Here is an 18,935-nt window from a genome sequence, read left to right on the forward strand (position 1 = left end):
CAGGTCCCCGGGGAGCTGCCGCGGGGCAGGGCTGCTGCGCACCTGGTGGGCGTCCAGCCAGAGCCGTGGGCAGGAGGGGGCTCCGGGCCCGCCCACCCGGAGGCCAGGGCGCCGGCCTTGAGCCCTCTAGGATGTCAGCCGGCACTGGCTCTGCCCCCTTGGCCACGCTGCCCTGGCACGGAGCCCGCCTGCTCCCAGCGGCGGGGGGGAGGGGGAGGGGGGGGCCTAGTGTGGGCCGGCCGCCCTCGCTCGGCCTGAGGCAGGGCACGGCACTGGGCATGGCCCGTGCTTCTCTCCGGACAGTGAGTGTGCTTGGGAAGAGACGGCCCAGCTTCTGTGTCCCCGTCACGTTTCTACCCCACCCAGACACGGGCCCGCAGCTCTCCTACCACTGGACACAGTGCCGGCCAGCACCTCCTCTACGTGGTCTCTCTCCCTCTCTCTCTCTCTCTCTCTCTCACACACACACACATCTGATCTAGTGTTCCAGTCCTGGGGCTTGGACTCAGGGCCTGAGCGCTGTCCCTGAGGTTTTCTTTGCTCAAGGCTAGCACTCTGCCACTTGAGTCACTTCTGGCTTTGTGGTGGTTAGTGTCAGTAAGAGTACCATGTGGGGCTGGGAATGTGGCTTAGTGGTGGAGTGCTCGCCTCGCATGCATGAAGCCCTGGGTTCCATTCCCCAGCACCACATACACAGAAACAGCTGGAAGTGGTGCTGTGGCTCAAGAGGCAGAGTGCACGCGTTGAGCAGAAAGAAGCCAGGGACAGTGCTCAGGCCCTGAGTTCAAGCCCCAGGGCTGTCAAAAAAAGAAAAACGAACAAAGAGTATCCTGGGCTCTCCTTCGCTGGGCTGGCTTTGAACCATGGCCCTCAGAGCTCAACCTCCCGAGTAGCTAGGACTACAGGTGTGGGCCACCAATGCCCTGTCAGCCTGTGGTGTTAAACACCCCCCCCCCCCCAGCAGTGGTAGGAATGACCCCAGGCAGGAAGCAAAATGGGGAGAGCCATCCCCAGAGGTCCCAGGCTGGCTAGGGTGGAGCGGGCTGCGGGGAAGGGGGTGTTGCCTGGGAAGGGGCGGGGCTGAAGGCCAGCGGGGGGGGGGGGGGAGGTCGGGTCAGCCGGGAGGGCAGGAGCATGAGGAGGGGCTGGGGGGGGATGCCACGGGAGGGCGGAGCACTAGGGTCATGGAGGACATCACCATGAAGGGCCAGGATGGAGCGCAGCCAGCCCGGAGCCGGGCAGGGCCTTCCTCCGGGATGGCCCTCTCCCGCCCCCTGCTGGGAAAGCTTGGCACTGCACCCTCCAGACAGAACAGGTGAAAAGACCATCTGCTCCTGGATTCAAGAAATCCCATCTCTCCAGCCACAGGCCAGATGTGGGGCCGAGAGGAGTACCGGACACTGACACACAGCACAGGCTTCCCGGACTCTCCCACTCCATTCCCACCGCCTCGGCTTGCTCAGAACTCCTCCGCCCCTGGGGTCACAGAGAGCGCACACCACCCCTTTCCTCCAGTGTCGCCTGTCCTAGGCCCACGAGCCATGGTCTCTCCTAGGACTGGGTCTCCCCACACCCATCCGAACTGCGTGACATGTGACAAGGCTCCTGTCCCCACCAGCATGAGGTCCCACGAGGGGATAACCCCCACTTACTGCTGTACTCCTGCACAACTCCTGGAACCTCACAGACCTTCAAACAGCCTGTGATGGACGCAAGGGTGGATGGAAGGAGGCGCAAATGGATGCATGCATGAATGCATGGAACGATGTGTGTATGTAGGAACAGAAGGATGTGTGGATGGATGCATGACTGACTGGAAGGATGCATAGCGAATGAAAGAATGCATGGATGGATGGAAGAATGCACGGATGGATGGAAGAATGCATGGATGGATGGAAGGATGCATAGCAGATGGAAGAATGCATGGATGGATGGAAGAATGCATAGCGGATGGAAGAATGCATAGCAGATGGAAGGATGCATGGATGGATGGAAGAATGCATAGCAGATGGAAGAATGCATAGCAGATGGAAGAATGCATGGATGGATGGAAGAATGCGTAGCAGATGGAAGAATGCATGCATGGATGGAAGAATGCGTAGCAGATGGAAGAATGCATAGCAGATGGAAGAATGCATAGCAGATGGAAGGATGCATAGCAGATGGAAGGATGCATAGCAGATGGAAGAATGCATGGATGGATGGAAGAATGCATAGCAGATGGAAGGATGCATAGCAGATGGAAGAATGCATGGATGGATGGATGGAAGAATGCGTAGCAGATGGAAGAATGCATGGATGGATGGAAGAATGCATAGCAGATGGAAGGATGCATAGCGGATGGAAGAATGCATGGATGGATGGAAGAATGCATGGATGGATGGAAGAATGCATAGCAGATGGAAGTATGCATGGATGGATGGAAGAATGCATAGCAGATGGAAGGATGCATAGCAGATGGAAGAATGCATGGATGGATGGAAGAATGCATAGCAGATGGAAGGATGCATAGCAGATGGAAGAATGCATGGATGGATGGAAGAATGCATAGCAGATGGAAGAATGCATGGATGGATGGAAGAATGCATAGTGGATGGAAGGATGCATAGCAGATGGAAGAATGCATGGATGGATGGAAGAATGCATAGCAGATGGAAGAATGCATGGACGGATGGAAGAATGCATAGTGGATGGAAGGATGCATAGCAGATGGAAGAATGCATGCATGGATGGAAGAATGCACAGCAGATGGAAGAATGCATAGCAGATGGAAGAATGCACGGATGGATGGAAGAATGCATAGCAGATGGAAGGATGCATGGATGGATGGAAGAATGCGTAGCAGATGGAAGAATGCATGCATGGATGGAAGAATGCACAGATAGATGGAAGAATGCATAGCAGATGGAAGGATGCATGGATGGATGGAAGAATGCATAGCAGATGGAAGAATGCATGGATGGATGGAAGAATGCATAGTGGATGGAAGAATGCATAGCAGATGGAAGAATGCACGGATGGATGGAAGGATGCATAGCAGATGGAAGGATGCATAGTGGATGGAAGAATGCCCGGATGGATGGCAGAATGCATAGCAGATGGAAGGATGCATAGCGGATGGAAGAATGCCTGGATGGATGGCAGAATGCTCGGATGGATGGAAGGATGCATAGCGGATGGAAGAATGCATAGCAGATGGAAGAATGCTCGGATGGATGGAAGGATGCATAGCAGATGGAAGAATGCATAGTGGATGGAAGGATGCATAGCAGATGGAAGGATGCATAGCGGATGGAAGGATGCATAGCGGATGGAAGAATGCCTGGATGGATGGCAGAATGCTCGGATGGATGGAAGGATGCATAGCGGATGGAAGAATGCCCGGATGGATGGCAGAATGCATAGCAGATGGAAGGATGCATAGCGGATGGAAGAATGCCTGGATGGATGGCAGAATGCTCGGATGGATGGAAGGATGCATAGCGGATGGAAGAATGCCCGGATGGATGGCAGAATGCATAGCAGATGGAAGGATGCATAGCGGATGGAAGAATGCATAGCAGATGGAAGGATGCATAGCAGATGGAAGAATGCTCGGATGGATGGCAGAATGCATAGCAGATGGAAGGATGCATAGCGGATGGAAGAATGCCTGGATGGATGGCAGAATGCTCGGATGGATGGAAGGATGCATAGCGGATGGAAGAATGCACGGATGGAAGGGTGTACAATGAATGTTTGCACAGTGGACGGGTAGGGGCATGGATGGGGGATGGATGGACGAATGCGCGGATGGGAGGAAGGGTGATGATGGAAGGATGCATGGAGAGGATGTTGTCGCGTTAGTCAGCTTCTCCAAACCCCATGACTAGTGACAAAGCCAGGAAACATCTGCTGTCCCGTCTCCCTCCACCGTGAGAGCCAAGCACTGCCAGCAAATGCGCTGGGCCTTCCAGTGTCTGGTCAAATGCTGGCTGGCCCTGCCCTCACCTGCTGACCGGGCCCCTGATTCCACGGGCTCTGGGAGGGGCAGACCCGTTCCTAGGGACCTCAACCCGGAGCTGGAAAAACGCGGAGGGTGAGGCTCACGACCAGCTCGTGTGCGCGGAGGCAGAGCCAGGAACCCCCTCTTCCAAGATGGGAGTCCCACCCAGATAAACTTTCTCTCTTATCAAAGAGGACCCCAGGGCGGGACAGCCGCCACCTGCCCAGCTAGACCTCCCTGGACGTGAGGGCACAGGCAGGCCTGGCTAGCCTGGTTGTGCCCAGCATCCGGGCTTCTGAGTGCCTGTATGCGTGTAAGTATGTGTGTATGTATGTGTGTATGTCTGTCTGTATGTGTGTATGCATGTATATGTATGTGTATGTATGTGTGTGTCTGTCTGTATGTGTGTATGTATGTATATGTATGTGTATGTATGTGTGTGTATGTCTGTCTGTATGTATGTATATGTATGTGTAGGTATGTATGTGTGTGTATGTCTGTCTGTATGTGTGTATGCATGTATATGTATGTGTATGTATGGATGTGTGTATGTGTGTATGCATGTATACATATGTGTATGTATGTATGTGTGTATGTATATATGTATGTGTGTATGCATGTATACGTATGTGTATGGATGGATGTGTGTATGTATATATGTATGTGTGTATGCATGTATATGTATGTGTATGTATGTGTGTGTATGTCTGTCTGTATGTGTGTATGCATGTATACGTATGTGTATGTATGTGTGTGTCTGTCTGTGTGTATGCATGTATATGTATGTGTGTGTATGTCTGTATGTGTGTATGCATGTATATGTATGTGTATGTCTGTCTGTCTGTCTGTATGTGTGTATGTATGTATATGTATGTGTATGTGTATGTCTGTCTGTATGTGTGTATGTATATGTATGTGTATGTATGTATGTGTGTGTGTATGTCTGTCTGTATGTGTGTATGCATGTATACGTATGTGTATGTATGTATGTGTGTGTATGTCTGTCTGTATGTGTGTATGCATGTATACGTATGTGTATGTATGTATGTGTGTGTATGTGTATGTATATATGTATGCATGTATGCGTCTGTCTACCTACTTGTGTGTGACTGGGGTTTCGACCAGGGCCTGTGCTTGCCCAGCCAGTGCGTTGCCACTTGAGCCGTAAGCTATTTTCCTTTCTGCTTCAGTTACTTTGGGAGGGAGCCCTCGTGCTGCTCACGGCCGCCTGGACTTCACTTCTCCGGTGGAGGGGCTGATGGGGCCCGCCGTCCTGCCTTGCTTATTTGTGGAGATGGGGTCTGGAACGCTTCCTGCCCCGGCTGCCCCGGCATTACGGCGAGCAGGCCTCCGCGTGGCGTTCCCGACCAGCTAACCTTCTGTTTGGGATTCGTGCGTAGGGAGGCGTGCTGGGCGGTGGGGCCCCCCCCTGGGCGGCCCCCCCCTGGGCGGCCCCGTCTCCCCGGCCGGGCGCGCGCTTCCTGCTGCCCGGGACCGGCGGCTGCGCCCAGTTCCAAGGGTCACCTCCAGAGCCTGCCCACCTGGGAGGGCCCGTGGCAGTCAGGGGGGGCCAGGAGGGGTCACCCGGCCCTCCCCGGGGGCCGGGCCTGTGGCCTGCCCTCCCAGGGGACGGGTCGGCTAGTCCCAGAGAGGTCTCGGGGACACAAGTGGCGGAGCAGGAGAGGGGAGTGGTTTGTTAGCTCTGTCGCCAGGAGACCGGCAGCACCTTGCCCTCTAGCCCGGCTGGGGACTGCCTGTGACCCAACCCCAGCTTCCGGAGGCTTCCACGGTGGCCTGGGAAAACCTTTGCTTAGCGAATACTGTGGTTGCCTCCCTGCCAGGCCAGGGGGGTGGGGGCGGGGGGGGGGCTGTGGAAGCTTTCCCAGTTGGTGGAGTGACCCTCTGCCATCAATTCGGGGATATCAAATGTGACTGCTGACCCCCCATCCTCAGGGCTGGACCTGGGCCAAGACTGGGAGTGAGACCCCCTTCCACCCTCTGCCCTGGCCTGGGTGCCCTCTTCCTTCCCAGTCCCGTGGAAATGGGCCCTCTACAACCCACCGAGGCCGGTGGCGGCTTCGGCAGCAGCTTCCAGAACACACCAGGGAACTCCGGGGGCTCCCCCAGCCCGAGGGCCTGGCTACCACCAGACCGGGGTGCGTGTGTATCCCGGGGGCTTGGATGGGCCACACCCAAGAAGCAGTCAGTGGACAGAGTGCCCCACCCACCGGCCCCGGCCCCCAGACACGGGACGCCACACCGCATGTGCTGGGGGCCGGGGCACGTCCCCAGGGAGGCCCGAGCCCCCCCCCCCCCAGGACACGCTTTGCTCTCCCCAAGTCCATCAGGAAATGCCCAAAGCAGCGCCCGAGAACGAGGCCGCCACCCTCCCACGGGGCAGCCGCAGGCCTGGCCGGGGCCAGCAGGACCTCCCTGGGCCCCACACGCAGCCGCCCACCCTTCCCTCACCCGGAGGCCCCTTCAGGTCAGGGCGGGAGACACGACTCACGCGGTGACAGCAGTGGGTAGACACTCACAGGAGCACGGTCTCCGTGGCGAGGGTATCTGGGAAGGTGCCTCTGAAGAGGGAACTGCCTGTGCAAAGGCCCTGAGGCCAGAGGCAGCGAGGTCACGACTGGGCTGGGTGAGCCAGGCCAAAGGTGGGAGGGCTCCAGGCCCTGTGGGGCTTGTGGCCGTGGGAAGACTTGACTCACCCAAGATGGATGGCAACCCCTGGGGCTGAGGACCCCGGGACCGAGGCTGCCGCAGGGGCCAGCCAGGTGTGTGTGTGGGGGAGCGGGGGGGCAGCTCTGGGGACTTGTGGAAGGCAGGGCTTCGAGGGTCTGCAGATGGGGAGGATGGGGTGTAAGAGACAGGGGTCAGGGGTGAGCACTGTCTGGGGCTGGGTCCCAGGCAGGAAGGGTTGGCAGCTGTGAGGAGCAGGGGACCCCGCTGCTCCCGGGGTGAGCGGCCTGGGGGACACGGGTTTTAAAGGCAGTGAGCAGGATGAGGTGAGGGTGAGAGCTCTGGGCGGAAGCATCTTGGGGCAAACCTGACAGGGTCAGAAGCCCCGTGCTGGCTACTCAGGAGGCGGGTTGAGAGCTGAGTATCTAGGGGGTTCAAAGCCAGCCAGGGCAGACAAGTTAGCCAGACTCTTAGCTAGGGGGGAAAGTAGCAGAGTGCTAGCCCATAGCAAAAACATGCAAGGCCCGAGTTCAAGCCCAATAGCAGCATTTTTTTTTTTTTTTGCCAGTCCTGGGGCTTGAACTCGGGGCCTGAGCACTGTCCCTGGCTTCCTTTTGCTCAAGGCTAGCACTCTGCCACTTGAGCCACAGCGCCACTTCTGGCCTTTTTCTGTATATGTGGTGCTGGGGAATTGAACCCAGGGCCTCATGTAGAGGAGGCAGGCACTCTTGCCAGTAGGCCATATCCCCAGCCCCCCGGCTTCTTTTTGCTCAAGGCTAGCACTCTGCCCCCAGAGCCACAGCGCCACTTCCGGCTTTTTCCCTGTATGTGGTGCTGAGGAATCGAACCCAGGGCCTCTCGCATGCTAGGCAAGCACTCTGTCACTGAGCCACGTCCCCAGCCCCTCTCCCCTCCCCAACATTTTTTTTTTTGTCCAGTCCTGGGCCTTGGACTCTGGGCCTGAGCACTGTCCCTGGCTTCTTCCCGCTCAAGGCTAGCACTCTGCCACTTGAGCCACAGTGCCGCTTCTGGCCGTTTTCTGTATGTGTGGTGCTGGGGAATCGAACCTAGGGCCTCGTGTATCCGAGGCAGGCACTCTTGCCACTAGGCCATATCCCCAGCCCCACATTTTTTTTTTTAAGGGGGAAAAAGAAAGTCTGGTTACCGGCTGATGCCCGCAATCCCTGTACTCGGGGGGCTACGAACGGGGGACCCCAGTTACACACAGCCAGACCCCACCCCAAGTAAGCCAGCCCCACACGGCCGTACCTCGAGGGGGTGGGGCCTGGCTGCTCCGGAGAACGCGACGGGGGGGGGGGCGGGGGGGGGGCTGGGGCAGCCTGGGCAGGAGGTCGGGCCGAGCACAGACGTGGCCAGGTGGGCAGGGTGTCCGTGAACGGAGACGGGCCGCTGGCCTGGAGCTCGCCAGCCCCCAGCCTGGGCACCGAGAGCTGCGCTCACAGACGCGGCCATCAGACGGCACAGGAGGGCGCGCGGGGCGGAGGGGGGGGAGGGGAGGGGGGCGGGGAGGAGGGGAGGGGGGCGGAGGGGAGGGGAGGGGGGCGGAGGGGAGGGGGCGGGGAGGAGGGGAGGGGGCGAAGGGGAGGGGGGCGGAGGGGAGGGGGGGCGGAGGGGAGGGGGGCGGAGGGGGAGGGCGCGCGGGGCGGGGGGGGAGGGGAGGGGGCGGGGAGGAGGGGAGGGGGCGGAGGGGAGGGGGGCGGAGGGCGGAGGGGAGGGGGGCGGGGGAACCTACGGCCCGCAGCACCAGCGGGAGGCGAAGCGGAGCCGACGGAGCGGGAGCCCGCGGCCCTCGGAAGCCCGGGTTCCTGGGTCCTGCCGGGGCGGGCGGCGGGGGAGGAGGCCGGGGAGGCGGGGAGGGCGGGCGGGCAGCGCGGCAGGGCACCCGGCGTCGGGGCCCCGGCCCGGTCCTCCGTCCCCCCCCGGCCCCCCCCCGGGCGCAGCGGGCCCCGTCGCGGGGCGCGGGCTGCCGTCGCGGCGTCGGCGGGGCGCGGGCGGCGCCGGGGCCGGGGGTTGCCGGGCAGAGCCGCGCGGCGCGCGCCGCCATTGGCCCCAGGTGTCCGGGCCCCGCCCGACAGGTGTCCGCCCCGCGCGCCATTGGGCGGCGGCCGCGCGCCCGGGATTGGCCCGGCGCCGCCCGCCTCGCCCTCATTGGCCGCAGGTGCGGGGCCGCCGCCCCGTGGGTCGGCTGCGGGCGGCCCCGCCGGCCCCGTCCCGACGCCGCCCCCCGCCAGCCCCGTCCCGACGCCGCCCGCCCCGCCCCGCCCGAGGCCGAGTTCCGCGGAGTTGGCGGGGCCCGGCGCCGTCGGTCCCGCGCCCGCCGCCCTCCCGCCCCGCGCCGCCCTCCCGCCCCGCGGCCCGCGCCAGGGCCCGAGCGCCCGGGGCGCGGCGCTGACGGCGGCCGGCGCAGGCGCCATGCCGGGCAGGACGGGCCCCGGCATGGACGGGAGCGGCGTCCGCGTCCGCCTGAAGGCGCACTACTGCGGGTGAGCGCGGGGCCCGACGGCGGGGCGCGAGGCGGGGCGGGCGGGGCGGCGGGGCCCGCGCGCTGGGGGGGGGGGGGCGCTTCGGGCGCGGTGCCGAGGCCGGCGGGCCCCCCGGGGTGGCGCCCCGGAGCGGGCGCGGGCCGCGGGGGGGGGGGGAGGCTCTGCGCGGCGGGCGGAGCCGGGGCGGCCGGAGGGCGGGCGGCGCGCCCCGGGGAGGGAGCCGCCCCGGCCCGGTGGGCGCCTCCGGCGGAGCGGCGGGCCGTGTCCCGGCCGGGACGGGCGCGCGCCGCCCGCCTCCTTCCCCGAGCCCGAGCGGGGACCTGGGCGCTCCCCGGTCAGGGGTGTCAGGGGTCGAGGGTCCCCCCGCGGGGCGGAGGCGCGGGGCCGGCGGTGAGCCGGGCCCTCCCGGGGCGCCGCCTCGAGCCCCGCTCCCGGCCCTCCGGGGCCGCCCGCTCCCGGCGGAGCCGCTCCCGACCCTGGCGGGCCGAGGCGGCCCCGGGGAGGGGAGGCGATCCGGGGCCGGGGGCCGTCCGGTCTCTCCTCCCGCCGCCCCGGGGAGGAGAGTGCGGGGAACGCCCACCGGGGCCGGGATGGGCGGGCGCGCGCCCTGCGGCCTCCCCCGGGGCCTGGGGAGGGAGAAGTGTCCGGTGCCGGGGGCGCTGCGCCTCCTGCCCGCCCGGCCCTGGCTTTGGTCCCCGGCTGTGTACCTCAACCCGGGCACCCCGGCTCCCGCGGAGTGGAGCCCCCTCCCCTCATCTCCCTTCTTCCGCCCGGTCCTTCTCCCTCTCCACCTCCTTCCCTCTGCCCTCCACTGAGGAGGAGGCTCCTGCCATGCCCCCGCCGCCGCCGCCGGGAGCCTCCGGCCGGAGCTGCGTGGCCAGGGCCCTCAGCCATTGAAAGCTGTGAAATTCTACCCGGGGGGCTGGGCTGGGGCGCCGTCTCCCAGGGAGTTGCTGGGTCACCGCCAGGCCTGTTCACCCGGTACACCTGGAAGTCTGCAGAAGGGGGCGCGAGGGCACCTCCCCTGCCTGTTCTCCGCAGGCCTGAGGCTTAAGGTCGAAGCTGACCCCCCCCCCCCCCCATGGCCACTCAGGAATTTGAGTGGTGTTTGTGGAGAAGGCACAGGGCTCCCAGCTCAGTTTTAGGTCCCCGATTTTCTGGGACTTGTGATACTGCTGTTGTGTTTTCCCCTAGTGTGTGTGTATGTGTGCTTGTATGTGCACGTGCAACTATGCTCATGCATGTGCGTGTGTGTGTGCACGTGTGCAGCCTACACTCAGGGCCTGTCAGATGTGCTCAGGCTTTTCCACTCCTGGCTGGCCCTCTACCACTTGAGACACACCTCCAGCTGGGTAACTGGGGGCAAGAGCCTCAGGCATTGGTCTGTGCTTGCTGGCAGGCTGGGGTTTTTTGTTTGTTTGTTTTTGTTTTGGCAGGTTGTTGGGCTTGAACTCTGGGCCTGAGCTCCTCAGCTCGAGGCTAGCACTTGAGCCAGGGCACCGCTTCTGGTGTTCTGGTGGTTAATTGGAGACAAGAGCCTCACGGACTTTCCTGCCTGGACTGGCTTTGAGCTGGGATCCTCAGGCCTCAGCCTCCTGAGTAGCTAGGATGACCGGCGTCCTGAGTGAGCCTCGCCTGGCCATGACCCCCTCAGCGAGGGTCCCGCTGGGAACCCCTGGGGCACCCTCCCACTTTGAGGTCAAGATGAAAGGATAGAATGCAGAGGCTTTCTGCGAAGGCTTGGAGTTCCCCCGCGCCATCCCTCCCAGGGGAAGGGACCGTTACCTGAGCTCGTGCTTCCACCCCCGAAGCGCCTCCCGGGGTGGTGTGCCTCGGTTGGCACCTGGGGATCTGGGGAGAGGCTTGGCCAGGTTCTTTTCATTTCATTTTATTTTTTGCCAGTCCTGGGGCTCAAACTCTCGCCCGGGGTGCTGTCCTGAGCTCTTTTTGCTCCAGGCGAATGCTCTGTCACGGGAGCCAGGTAGCGCGTGTGGACTTTCCTGCCGGAGCTGGCTTGGCGCCGCAGGCGGGCCTCAGATCTCATTCCTCTGAGGAGCTGGGGTGCCAGGCGTGAGCCTCCTGTGCCGGCTCTGGCCAGGTCCTCGTACCTCAGTGGGGTCAGGCACTCCAGCCGCCGGGCTCTGTCCACCGGGGTCACCTTGCGGCTTATCTCCCTCCCATCTGGCGTCGGGCAGGCCCGCCGGCGCAGCCGCTGGCCTCCACTAGAGGGCGCATCCCGGCGCGCCCACCACGGGGCCGTGGCTCCGTGTCGCCCCGAGAAGGGTGGGTTCCCGCCCTGATGCCGGGGGGCCTATTCGCCGGCCAGCTGTGTTTGGTGTGACTGACCTGTGACTTGGTGAGGGACACGGTGTCCTCTTTGCCCAGGGACATCCTGATCACCAGCGTGGGGGCCGCGGTGACCTTCGGCGAGCTCTGCGGGGAAGTCCGGGACATGTGCGGCCTGGGCCCGCAGCACCCTCTCACCCTCAAGTGGGTGGACAGCGAAGGTAGCGCGGGGCTCAGGGCCGGGCTGTGGCGGAGGGGGAGCGGGCTCCGGGTGGACGGGGGGCTGGAGGTCCCCGCCTCGGGCGGGCGCTGGTGGTGAGCCCTGCAGAGGCCCACGCTGCGCGGGGCCTTCCCCTCCCCGGGCCTCCTCGTGTCCCCGGCCCGTCGGGAAGGACCGCGGCGGGCGGGCGCTGGTGGGCTAACGGCACCGTGGAGAGGGGAGCGCGGGTGGCCGCTGCCCGGGGGGGGGGGGGGGGCTGGCTCTGCGTCCTCCTTTGTCCTGTACTGCCCAGAAGGCTGGGAATGTCCCCGGTCCGCGTGGGGGCCCCTCCACAAAGGAGGGCTCCTTCCCGTGCTGGGGCAGCTCTTGGGGGCGCGGGCTGCAGATCTGAGCTCCGGGGGGCACGGGGGGGGGGGCCGGCACGCCGTTCCCTGGCCACCCGAGGCTCTGGACTCGGCTGGGCCGCAGCTTGGTCTGGAGGGCCGTTCCGGGGCTCCGGGCACGAGCCGTGAGACTGCCCCCCAGCCCTGCGGGCGAAGCGCGGGGCGTGCGCGGCCCGTGGGCCTGGGCCGTGGGCCACGCTGCCGGTGTCTCTCCCCAGGCGACCCCTGCACGGTGTCCTCGCAGATGGAGCTCGAGGAGGCCTTCCGCCTGGCCTGTCAGCACAGGGAGGAAGGGCTCGTCATTCACGGTGAGTGCCGGCCGCCGGGTACCCGGGAACCCTGCTGGCCCTGGGGCCTGCGCCCCCGCCGCCGGTCAGACTGACGCAGCCTCCCGGTGCCCCAGAGCTCAGGAGTATGGATGGTGACTCTGCCCCACCCTCCGGGGGTGGGGGGGACAGGGTCTGCCCTGGGTCCTCCTCCCCCTCGTTTCCCAGGGACGGTTATCATTTGGGGTGTCCGCTCCCCCACCCCCGGGACATTCGTTAGGGGTCTCAGAGAGGTCTGAGTTGGCCTGTGGTGTGCGCGGCGTCTGGCCTGCGTGCTCAGCCTGCCTTAGCTTCGTGTCCCGTGTGGGGAGGAGCCCAGGCCCCCCCCCGCCTGCTCAGCTGCCCTCCCCTTGTGAGCTCAGAGCTGCCTGTCACTGGTGGGGGATTTCATTTGTAGGCTGCTGGTCTTTCCTTTTGCTCCTGCCCCCCAGTGTCTGTGGGGCTCACAGGTGCACATTGGGGAACTGTGGTTGGCTAGCGACTTCGCGCCTGGCTCCGCTGGCTGCTTTCCCCAGGTTTGAGTCCAGGTTGCTGAGACAGAGATGGGACTGGACCTCAAAACTATCTACAGTTTTCTTTTGAATCTCGTTTTCATTGACCCTGGGCTAGTTGGCTAAAATACCCGACTTATTTTCATATTTTTTAAATTAACTATTTATTGTTGCCAGTCCTGGGGCTTGGACTCAGGGCCTGAGCACTGTCCCTGGCTTCCTTTTGCTCAAGGCTAGCACTCTGCCACTTGAGCCACAGCACCACTTCTGGCTTTTTCTACATATGTGGTGCTGGGGAATCGAACCCAGGGCTTCATGTATATGAGGCAAGCACTCTACCACTAGGCCATATTCCCAGCCCCCCAATTTCTTTTTATGTATGTATGTACATATGTATGTATTTATTTTTGTTGGTTGTGGGGCCTGGGCACTGCCCCTGAGCTCTTTGGCTCAAGGCTGGTACTCTACCTCTTTGAGCCACTGCACCACTTCTGGTTTTCTGACGTTTAATTGGAGAAGAGTCTCACGGACTTTTCTGCCCAGGCAGGCATTGAGCCACAATCCTCAGATCTCAGCCTCCTGGGAGTAGCGAGGCTTCCAGGCCTGAGCCAAGTGCCCAGCTGAAATGCCCAATTCCTTCCTTCCTTCCTTCCTTCCTTCCTTCCTTCCTTCCTTCCTTCCTTCCTCCCTCCCTCCCTCCCTCTCTCCCTCCCCCCCCCCCCACCTCCCTCTCTCTTTCCTGGTCCTTGAGCTTGGACTCTGGGCCTGAGCACTGTCCCTGGCTTCTTTTGTTCAAGGCTAGCACTCTACCACTTGAGACACAGCGCCATTTCAAGCTTTTTCTGACTAATTTATTGGAGATGAGAGTCTCATGGACTTTTCCGCCCGGGCTGGCTTTGATCTGTGATCCTCAGATCTCAGCCTCCTGGGTAGCTAGGATGACAGGCGTGAGGATTACAGGTGTGAGCCACCGCACCAGCTAACACCCAGTTCTTGATCTCTTTATATAAATATGGTTCTGCATTTAAATCCTAATCCAGTCCACTTTCTTATTGTGTTGCCTAGCACACTTATCTTGCCTTTAATCACTTTGTTATCCAGGGTAGGAAGGAATTTGTTTTAGCTAAGTTTCTTTTCTCCTGTTCTGTGTTTTCCTTGTCCTGGGGCTTGAGGGCACCGCCTAGGTGTTTCCCTGAGCTGCTTTTGCTCAAGGCCGCAGCTCTGTGGCTTGAGCCACAGCTTCCCTGGCTCTTTGGTAGGCTATTGGAGGCAAGAGTCTCCTGGGCTTTCCTAGGCTGGGCTGGCTTCCACCTGGGTCCTCAGACCTCCGCCTCCTGAGCGGCTGGGATTAGGAAGCAGTGGAGGACACTAACCCTCTTGCCTTCCTTTTCCCTCTCCCTCCAGTTTTCCCGAGCACCCCCGAGCAGCCGGGCATGCCCTGCCCTGGAGAAGACAGTGAGTACGCCATTTTATTTACACACCTTGCTTGCCACGGTAGAACCCTCTGACCGGGGAGGCAGACGAGCGGGGGATGGTGGCCTGCGGTATCTGCCCTGGGCAGTGTCTAGCCCCGGGGGGGGGGGGGGGGACCCGGGCCCGCCGTCACTGAAGGACAGTTTTCACTGTGGCGGGGACGGGCGGGTGCGGCCATGTGGGGGGCGTGAGGGGACGGGAGGAAGCGCTTGACCCGCTCTCAGAGGGAGAAGCCCGGTCGGGAGGAGCTGGGTGTCGACCGTGCGTCTGACCGTCCATCGGCCCTCTGCCTGGTCCCGGCCGCTGGGTTTCCTGGCCCAGGAGCGGTGGCCTCCCCCAGGGCAGCTCCGTTCTCACTTGGCCTTGTCCTGGGGCGCCCTGGCTAGGAGCTTTCTGGACAGCCGGCGCAGCGAGGGGAGGCCCGAGGCCGTGGGACCGGCGGGAGCGCGGGGTCCGCGCGTCGCCCCGTCTCCACCGGGCAGAGCCGGCCCGTCGCTGCGGTGCTGGGGGTCCGAGGTGCAGGCTGGGGCGGGCCCCCGGGTGTAGAGCCCAGGGCTCATCGCCCCCGGGCAGCCTTCCGGGGGGGCTGGGCGCAGTGGGCTTCGAGGCCCTGCTCCCCTCCAGGGCTGCCCCGGTGGGCAGCGTCCCAGCGCCCCTCTCTGTGCGGCGCCCCGGCCAGGGAAGCCCACGTGCCTGGAAGGAGCGTCCTCGCGGGGCACAGGAACGGATAGCCGGAGGTAGGCACTCCGGAGGAAGATGGCGTCGGGCCGGTCTGCTGTGCGTCTTGACCTCGCATTTGTCAGCAGCTGTGGGTGTCCCCTGCCCGCCTGCCTTCTTCTTTTTGAGTGAACGCGCACGCGGTGCGTAAGGGGGCCTGGGTTTCGTGACGGGGCTGGCTGGTCGCCTGGCTTTCTGGTTCCAGGGCCGGAGCCCGGCACGGGGAGGCAGCCGGAGGGCTCGTGGGTCTTGGCTCCTCGCCCTCCTCCCCGTCGCTGCGGGGCTCGCCGCGCCGTTGCAGCCCAGTCAGGGCTCTGCAGATGGAGCGGCGGGGCGGGGCGGGGCGGGGGACGCCAGCGAGCCCACATCACCTGGCGGACGGACCGTGGGGGGCTGAGCAGGTCTCAGATACCACCGGGGATCCAGCTCTGTCAGCCGCTCGCTGTTGCCGGAACTTTCCATAGAGCCTTTGCAGAGCTCAAGGATCGGGTGCTGGGGCAGCGCTGAGGGATCGGGGGGTAGGCCAGGGTCGCGTCCGCTCGTCTGGGCGGCCTTCCCCCTGGGGTGGGAGAGCGCCAGGCCCACGTCACTCCGCCGGCTGCCAGGCCTCTGTGTGTGGCCTTGCAGTGGAGGTCTGCGACCGGCTGGTGTTCACACTCAGGCCCTGCTTGGCCACCTGAGCACCCACGGCTGCTCTGCGTGTCTGCTGCGCGTGCAGCGCTCGTGCTGGTGGCTCTGCTCAGAGCCAGTGACGAGGTCTTCGTGAGGAGTGAGGAGGTCTCCTTGTGTTGGGGTCCCCGGTGAGGAGGTGTCCTTGTGTTGGGGTGCCCTGTGAGGAGTGAGGAGGTGTCCTTGTGTTGGGGTCCCCGGTGAGGAGGTCTCCTTGTGTTGGGGTCCCCGGTGAGGAGGTCTCCTTGTGTTGGGGTCCCCGGTGAGGAGGTCTCCTTGTGTTGGGGTCCCCGGTGAGGAGGTGTCCTTGTGTTGGGGTCCCCGGTGAGGAGGTCTGCCCCTTCTTGAGCTTCCCTAGTGTCATGTCGGGAAGACGGTGGGCTGGGCCGAGGGGCACTGGAGGGGCACTGGAGGGGCACTGAGTGGTGGGCACTGGAAGGCTGTTACGTCATGGAGCCTCTTGCTGGGGCCCGGCTGGCAAGCCTTGGTCGCAGCAGAAAACCCGCCAGGCAGTCTAATCAGCCTCCTTTTAATTTTGTGCACTTCACACGGACTGTTTCAGCTGCTGGAGCAAGCTGTCCGGTCACCTGTGTGTGTTCATGTCACCAAGTCCCCACCGGCTCTACCCAGACACGCTCCTCAGGACCGCCTCCTGGAGGTTCCTCGTCCCGCAGCCCTGCTCTTCCTGCCCCGCATCCTGCCTCGGGCTCCCTGGGGTGGGCAGTTGGGTCACCGCCAGGCGGCCTGGTGTCTGCCCCGGGCATGGTGGCCTTTTGGACCCGCCTCTTCACGCAGCAGCGTCTTCCCAGGCCTCCTTCGCATTGTAGCCGGGTCGGCACTTGGTGACTCTGGTTTTCTGACGTGTAAAATTCTGTTAAAAAAATCCCCTAACAAAATTTACCATCTAACGTGTTTCTTTTTGAGACAGTGTTTCCCACATACCCCGGGCTGACCTCAGACTCGTTGTGCTCCTGTGCCAGCCTCCCGAGCACCGCAGTCACCCATGGGTACCACCATGCCGATCAGTACGCGCGGTATTCTTGCTGTGTGTGAGTGTGTGCGTGTGCCAATTCTGGGGCTTGAACTCAGGGCCTGAGCAGTCCCTGAGCTTTTGTGCTCAATGGTAGAGCTCTGCCACTTGAGCCGCACATCCACTTCCGGTTTTTTGCTGGTTAGACTTTTCCTGCCCTAGCTCGCCTTGAGCTGGGGTTAGGATTCAGCCTCCCGAGCAGCTCGTGGAAGCCTCGCGGCCCCGCGTGTGCTCGTGGAATCGCGCGGCCCTCGGGCCGGTCACCCTGTGATCCTTTTCACCCCCACGTCCCCGTGCTCTCTCTGGGCTCGGCCTTCCCCGGCGGCCCGCCAGTGGACTTGTGTAGCGTCGGGGGCCGGCTTGTGTCACTGGACGCCGGGGTGTCCTCGTGGGTCATCCGTGTCGTGTCACTGGACGCCGGGGTGTCCTCGTGGGTCATCCGTGTCGTGTCACTGGACGCCGGGGTGTCCTCGTGGGTCGTCCGTGTCGTGTCACTGGACGCCGGGGTGTCCTCGTGGGTCGTCCGTGTCATGTCACTGGACGCCGGGGTGTCCTCATGGGTCATCCGGTGTCGTGTCACTGGACGCCGGGGTGTCCTCGTGGGTCATCCGTGTCGTGTCACTGGACGCCGGGGTGTCCTCGTGGGTCATCCGTGTCGTGTCACTGGACGCCGGGGTGTCCTCGTGGGTCGTCCGTGTCGTGTCACTGGACGCCGGGGTGTCCTCGTGGGTCATCCGTGTCCTGGCTCGTGGCGGAAGCTCCATCGTCGTGAGGCTGCGTGGCTGCGCCCCGGCTCCGTCTTGACGTCTGCCTCTGCGTGGCACGGGTGCCCCGACCGCATTTCAGCTGCGGTCGATGTGTGTCTGATCTCTTCTGCACCCTGCTTTCCTTGCCACCTAGGCCTAGGACTGCTGGGACGTTGGCAGTTTTTGAAGAACTTCCATGTTATTTCCCACAGATTGCCCCCCTTTTTTTTTATATCATCAGGGTGATATGCAGAGGGGTTACAGTTAAATACTTAGGGTAGTGAAGACATATACGTTTCTTGTCATACTTGTTACCCCCTTCCTCGTTTTGCTCCCTCCTTACCCCCTCCCCCCAGCCCCTCAACCTTCCCCCTGCTTTCTTCATTATTTTTTCAAGAACCAAAAATAAAAAATCTTACCTTGACGTTCATTGTCACTCTGGTCTACAGTGCTTATGGCCTTTATGACTGTTAACTGTAAAACGATTCCTTCCAGATGGGGTGATGCACGCATACACGTTTCTTTCCTTTTGCTTCTCCTCCTCCCTGCTGCCCTTGAGTTGCGTGCGTGGATTCTTGTCATCAGGGTCCATTGCGGCTGTTGGGCCCCTCTACTGTCCCCCCTCCCCATCTCCCATTCATTCTGTACCTTCTCCCAGCTCCTCTCAGATGCGCACATGCTTACACACACCTTCCGGGAGGTAAAGGGTGTGGGGTCCTTTAAATCCTCTAATGCTAGTTACAAAGACGTCTTTGGCTTCCTTATCTCTGGAATTCTTTACAGCCTGGATATTAATTTATGTACATAGGAGTTTACGTACATGTGAGTTAGTGTTTGTTAGTGTTTGGGGTTTAATTTTGGGTGTGTTTCTCCCGAGACTGACCTTTTTTTGGTCTCCCTATGAATTGGCACCGTGGGTCCTGCTTTCTTTGTCGTGTCTCTTCGTTATTCATTTCTAACACCCACACATCAGGGGGACGGTGTGTGCAGTGCGCTGTTGGCCTCTGTGTTCTAGGCTTGTCTTGCTCAACATGATTTGTTCTAGACCCGTCCATTTCCCTGAGAATGCCATTATTTCATCATTTCCAATCGCGTGTAGAGTTCTATTGTCTGTAGGCACCACAGTTTTGATCCACTCCTGTGTAGTGTGGCCGCACAGATTGCCCTTTGATCGAGAGGGAGGTGGTGGTGGCATTTAGAAGGGACTGGGGCCTGCTCCGTGCTTGGGGAGGCCAGCGCGGGGTCAGGGCCCAGGGAGGCCAGCGCGGGGGTCAGTCAGGGCCCAGGGAGGCAGCGTGGGGTCAGGGCCCAGGGAGGCCAGCGCGGGGTCAGTCAGGGCCCAGGGAGGCCAGCGCGGGGTCAGTCAGGGCCCAGGGAGGCCAGCGCGGGGTCAGGGCCCAGGGAGGCCAGCGCGGGGTCA

The 18,935-nt window shown here is 62.3% G+C and overlaps 1 protein-coding gene across 1 annotated transcript in view; it reads left to right on the forward strand.

Moving 5' to 3' along the window:
• The first annotated feature begins 8,965 nt into the window (after positions 1-8,965).
• Positions 8,966-18,935, forward strand: part of Prkcz (protein kinase C zeta) — a 102,355-nt gene continuing 92,385 nt past the window's right edge. The window contains exons 1-4 of the mRNA XM_048350092.1: positions 8,966-9,174; positions 11,560-11,681; positions 12,282-12,371; positions 14,285-14,335. Of these exons, the coding sequence (XP_048206049.1) occupies positions 9,104-9,174; positions 11,560-11,681; positions 12,282-12,371; positions 14,285-14,335 (334 nt within the window). The 5' untranslated portion in view covers positions 8,966-9,103. The remainder of the gene's footprint in view (positions 9,175-11,559; positions 11,682-12,281; positions 12,372-14,284; positions 14,336-18,935) is intronic.

This window comes from Perognathus longimembris, chromosome 7, assembly GCF_023159225.1.
Source record: "Perognathus longimembris pacificus isolate PPM17 chromosome 7, ASM2315922v1, whole genome shotgun sequence".
NCBI lineage: Eukaryota > Metazoa > Chordata > Mammalia > Rodentia > Heteromyidae > Perognathus > Perognathus longimembris.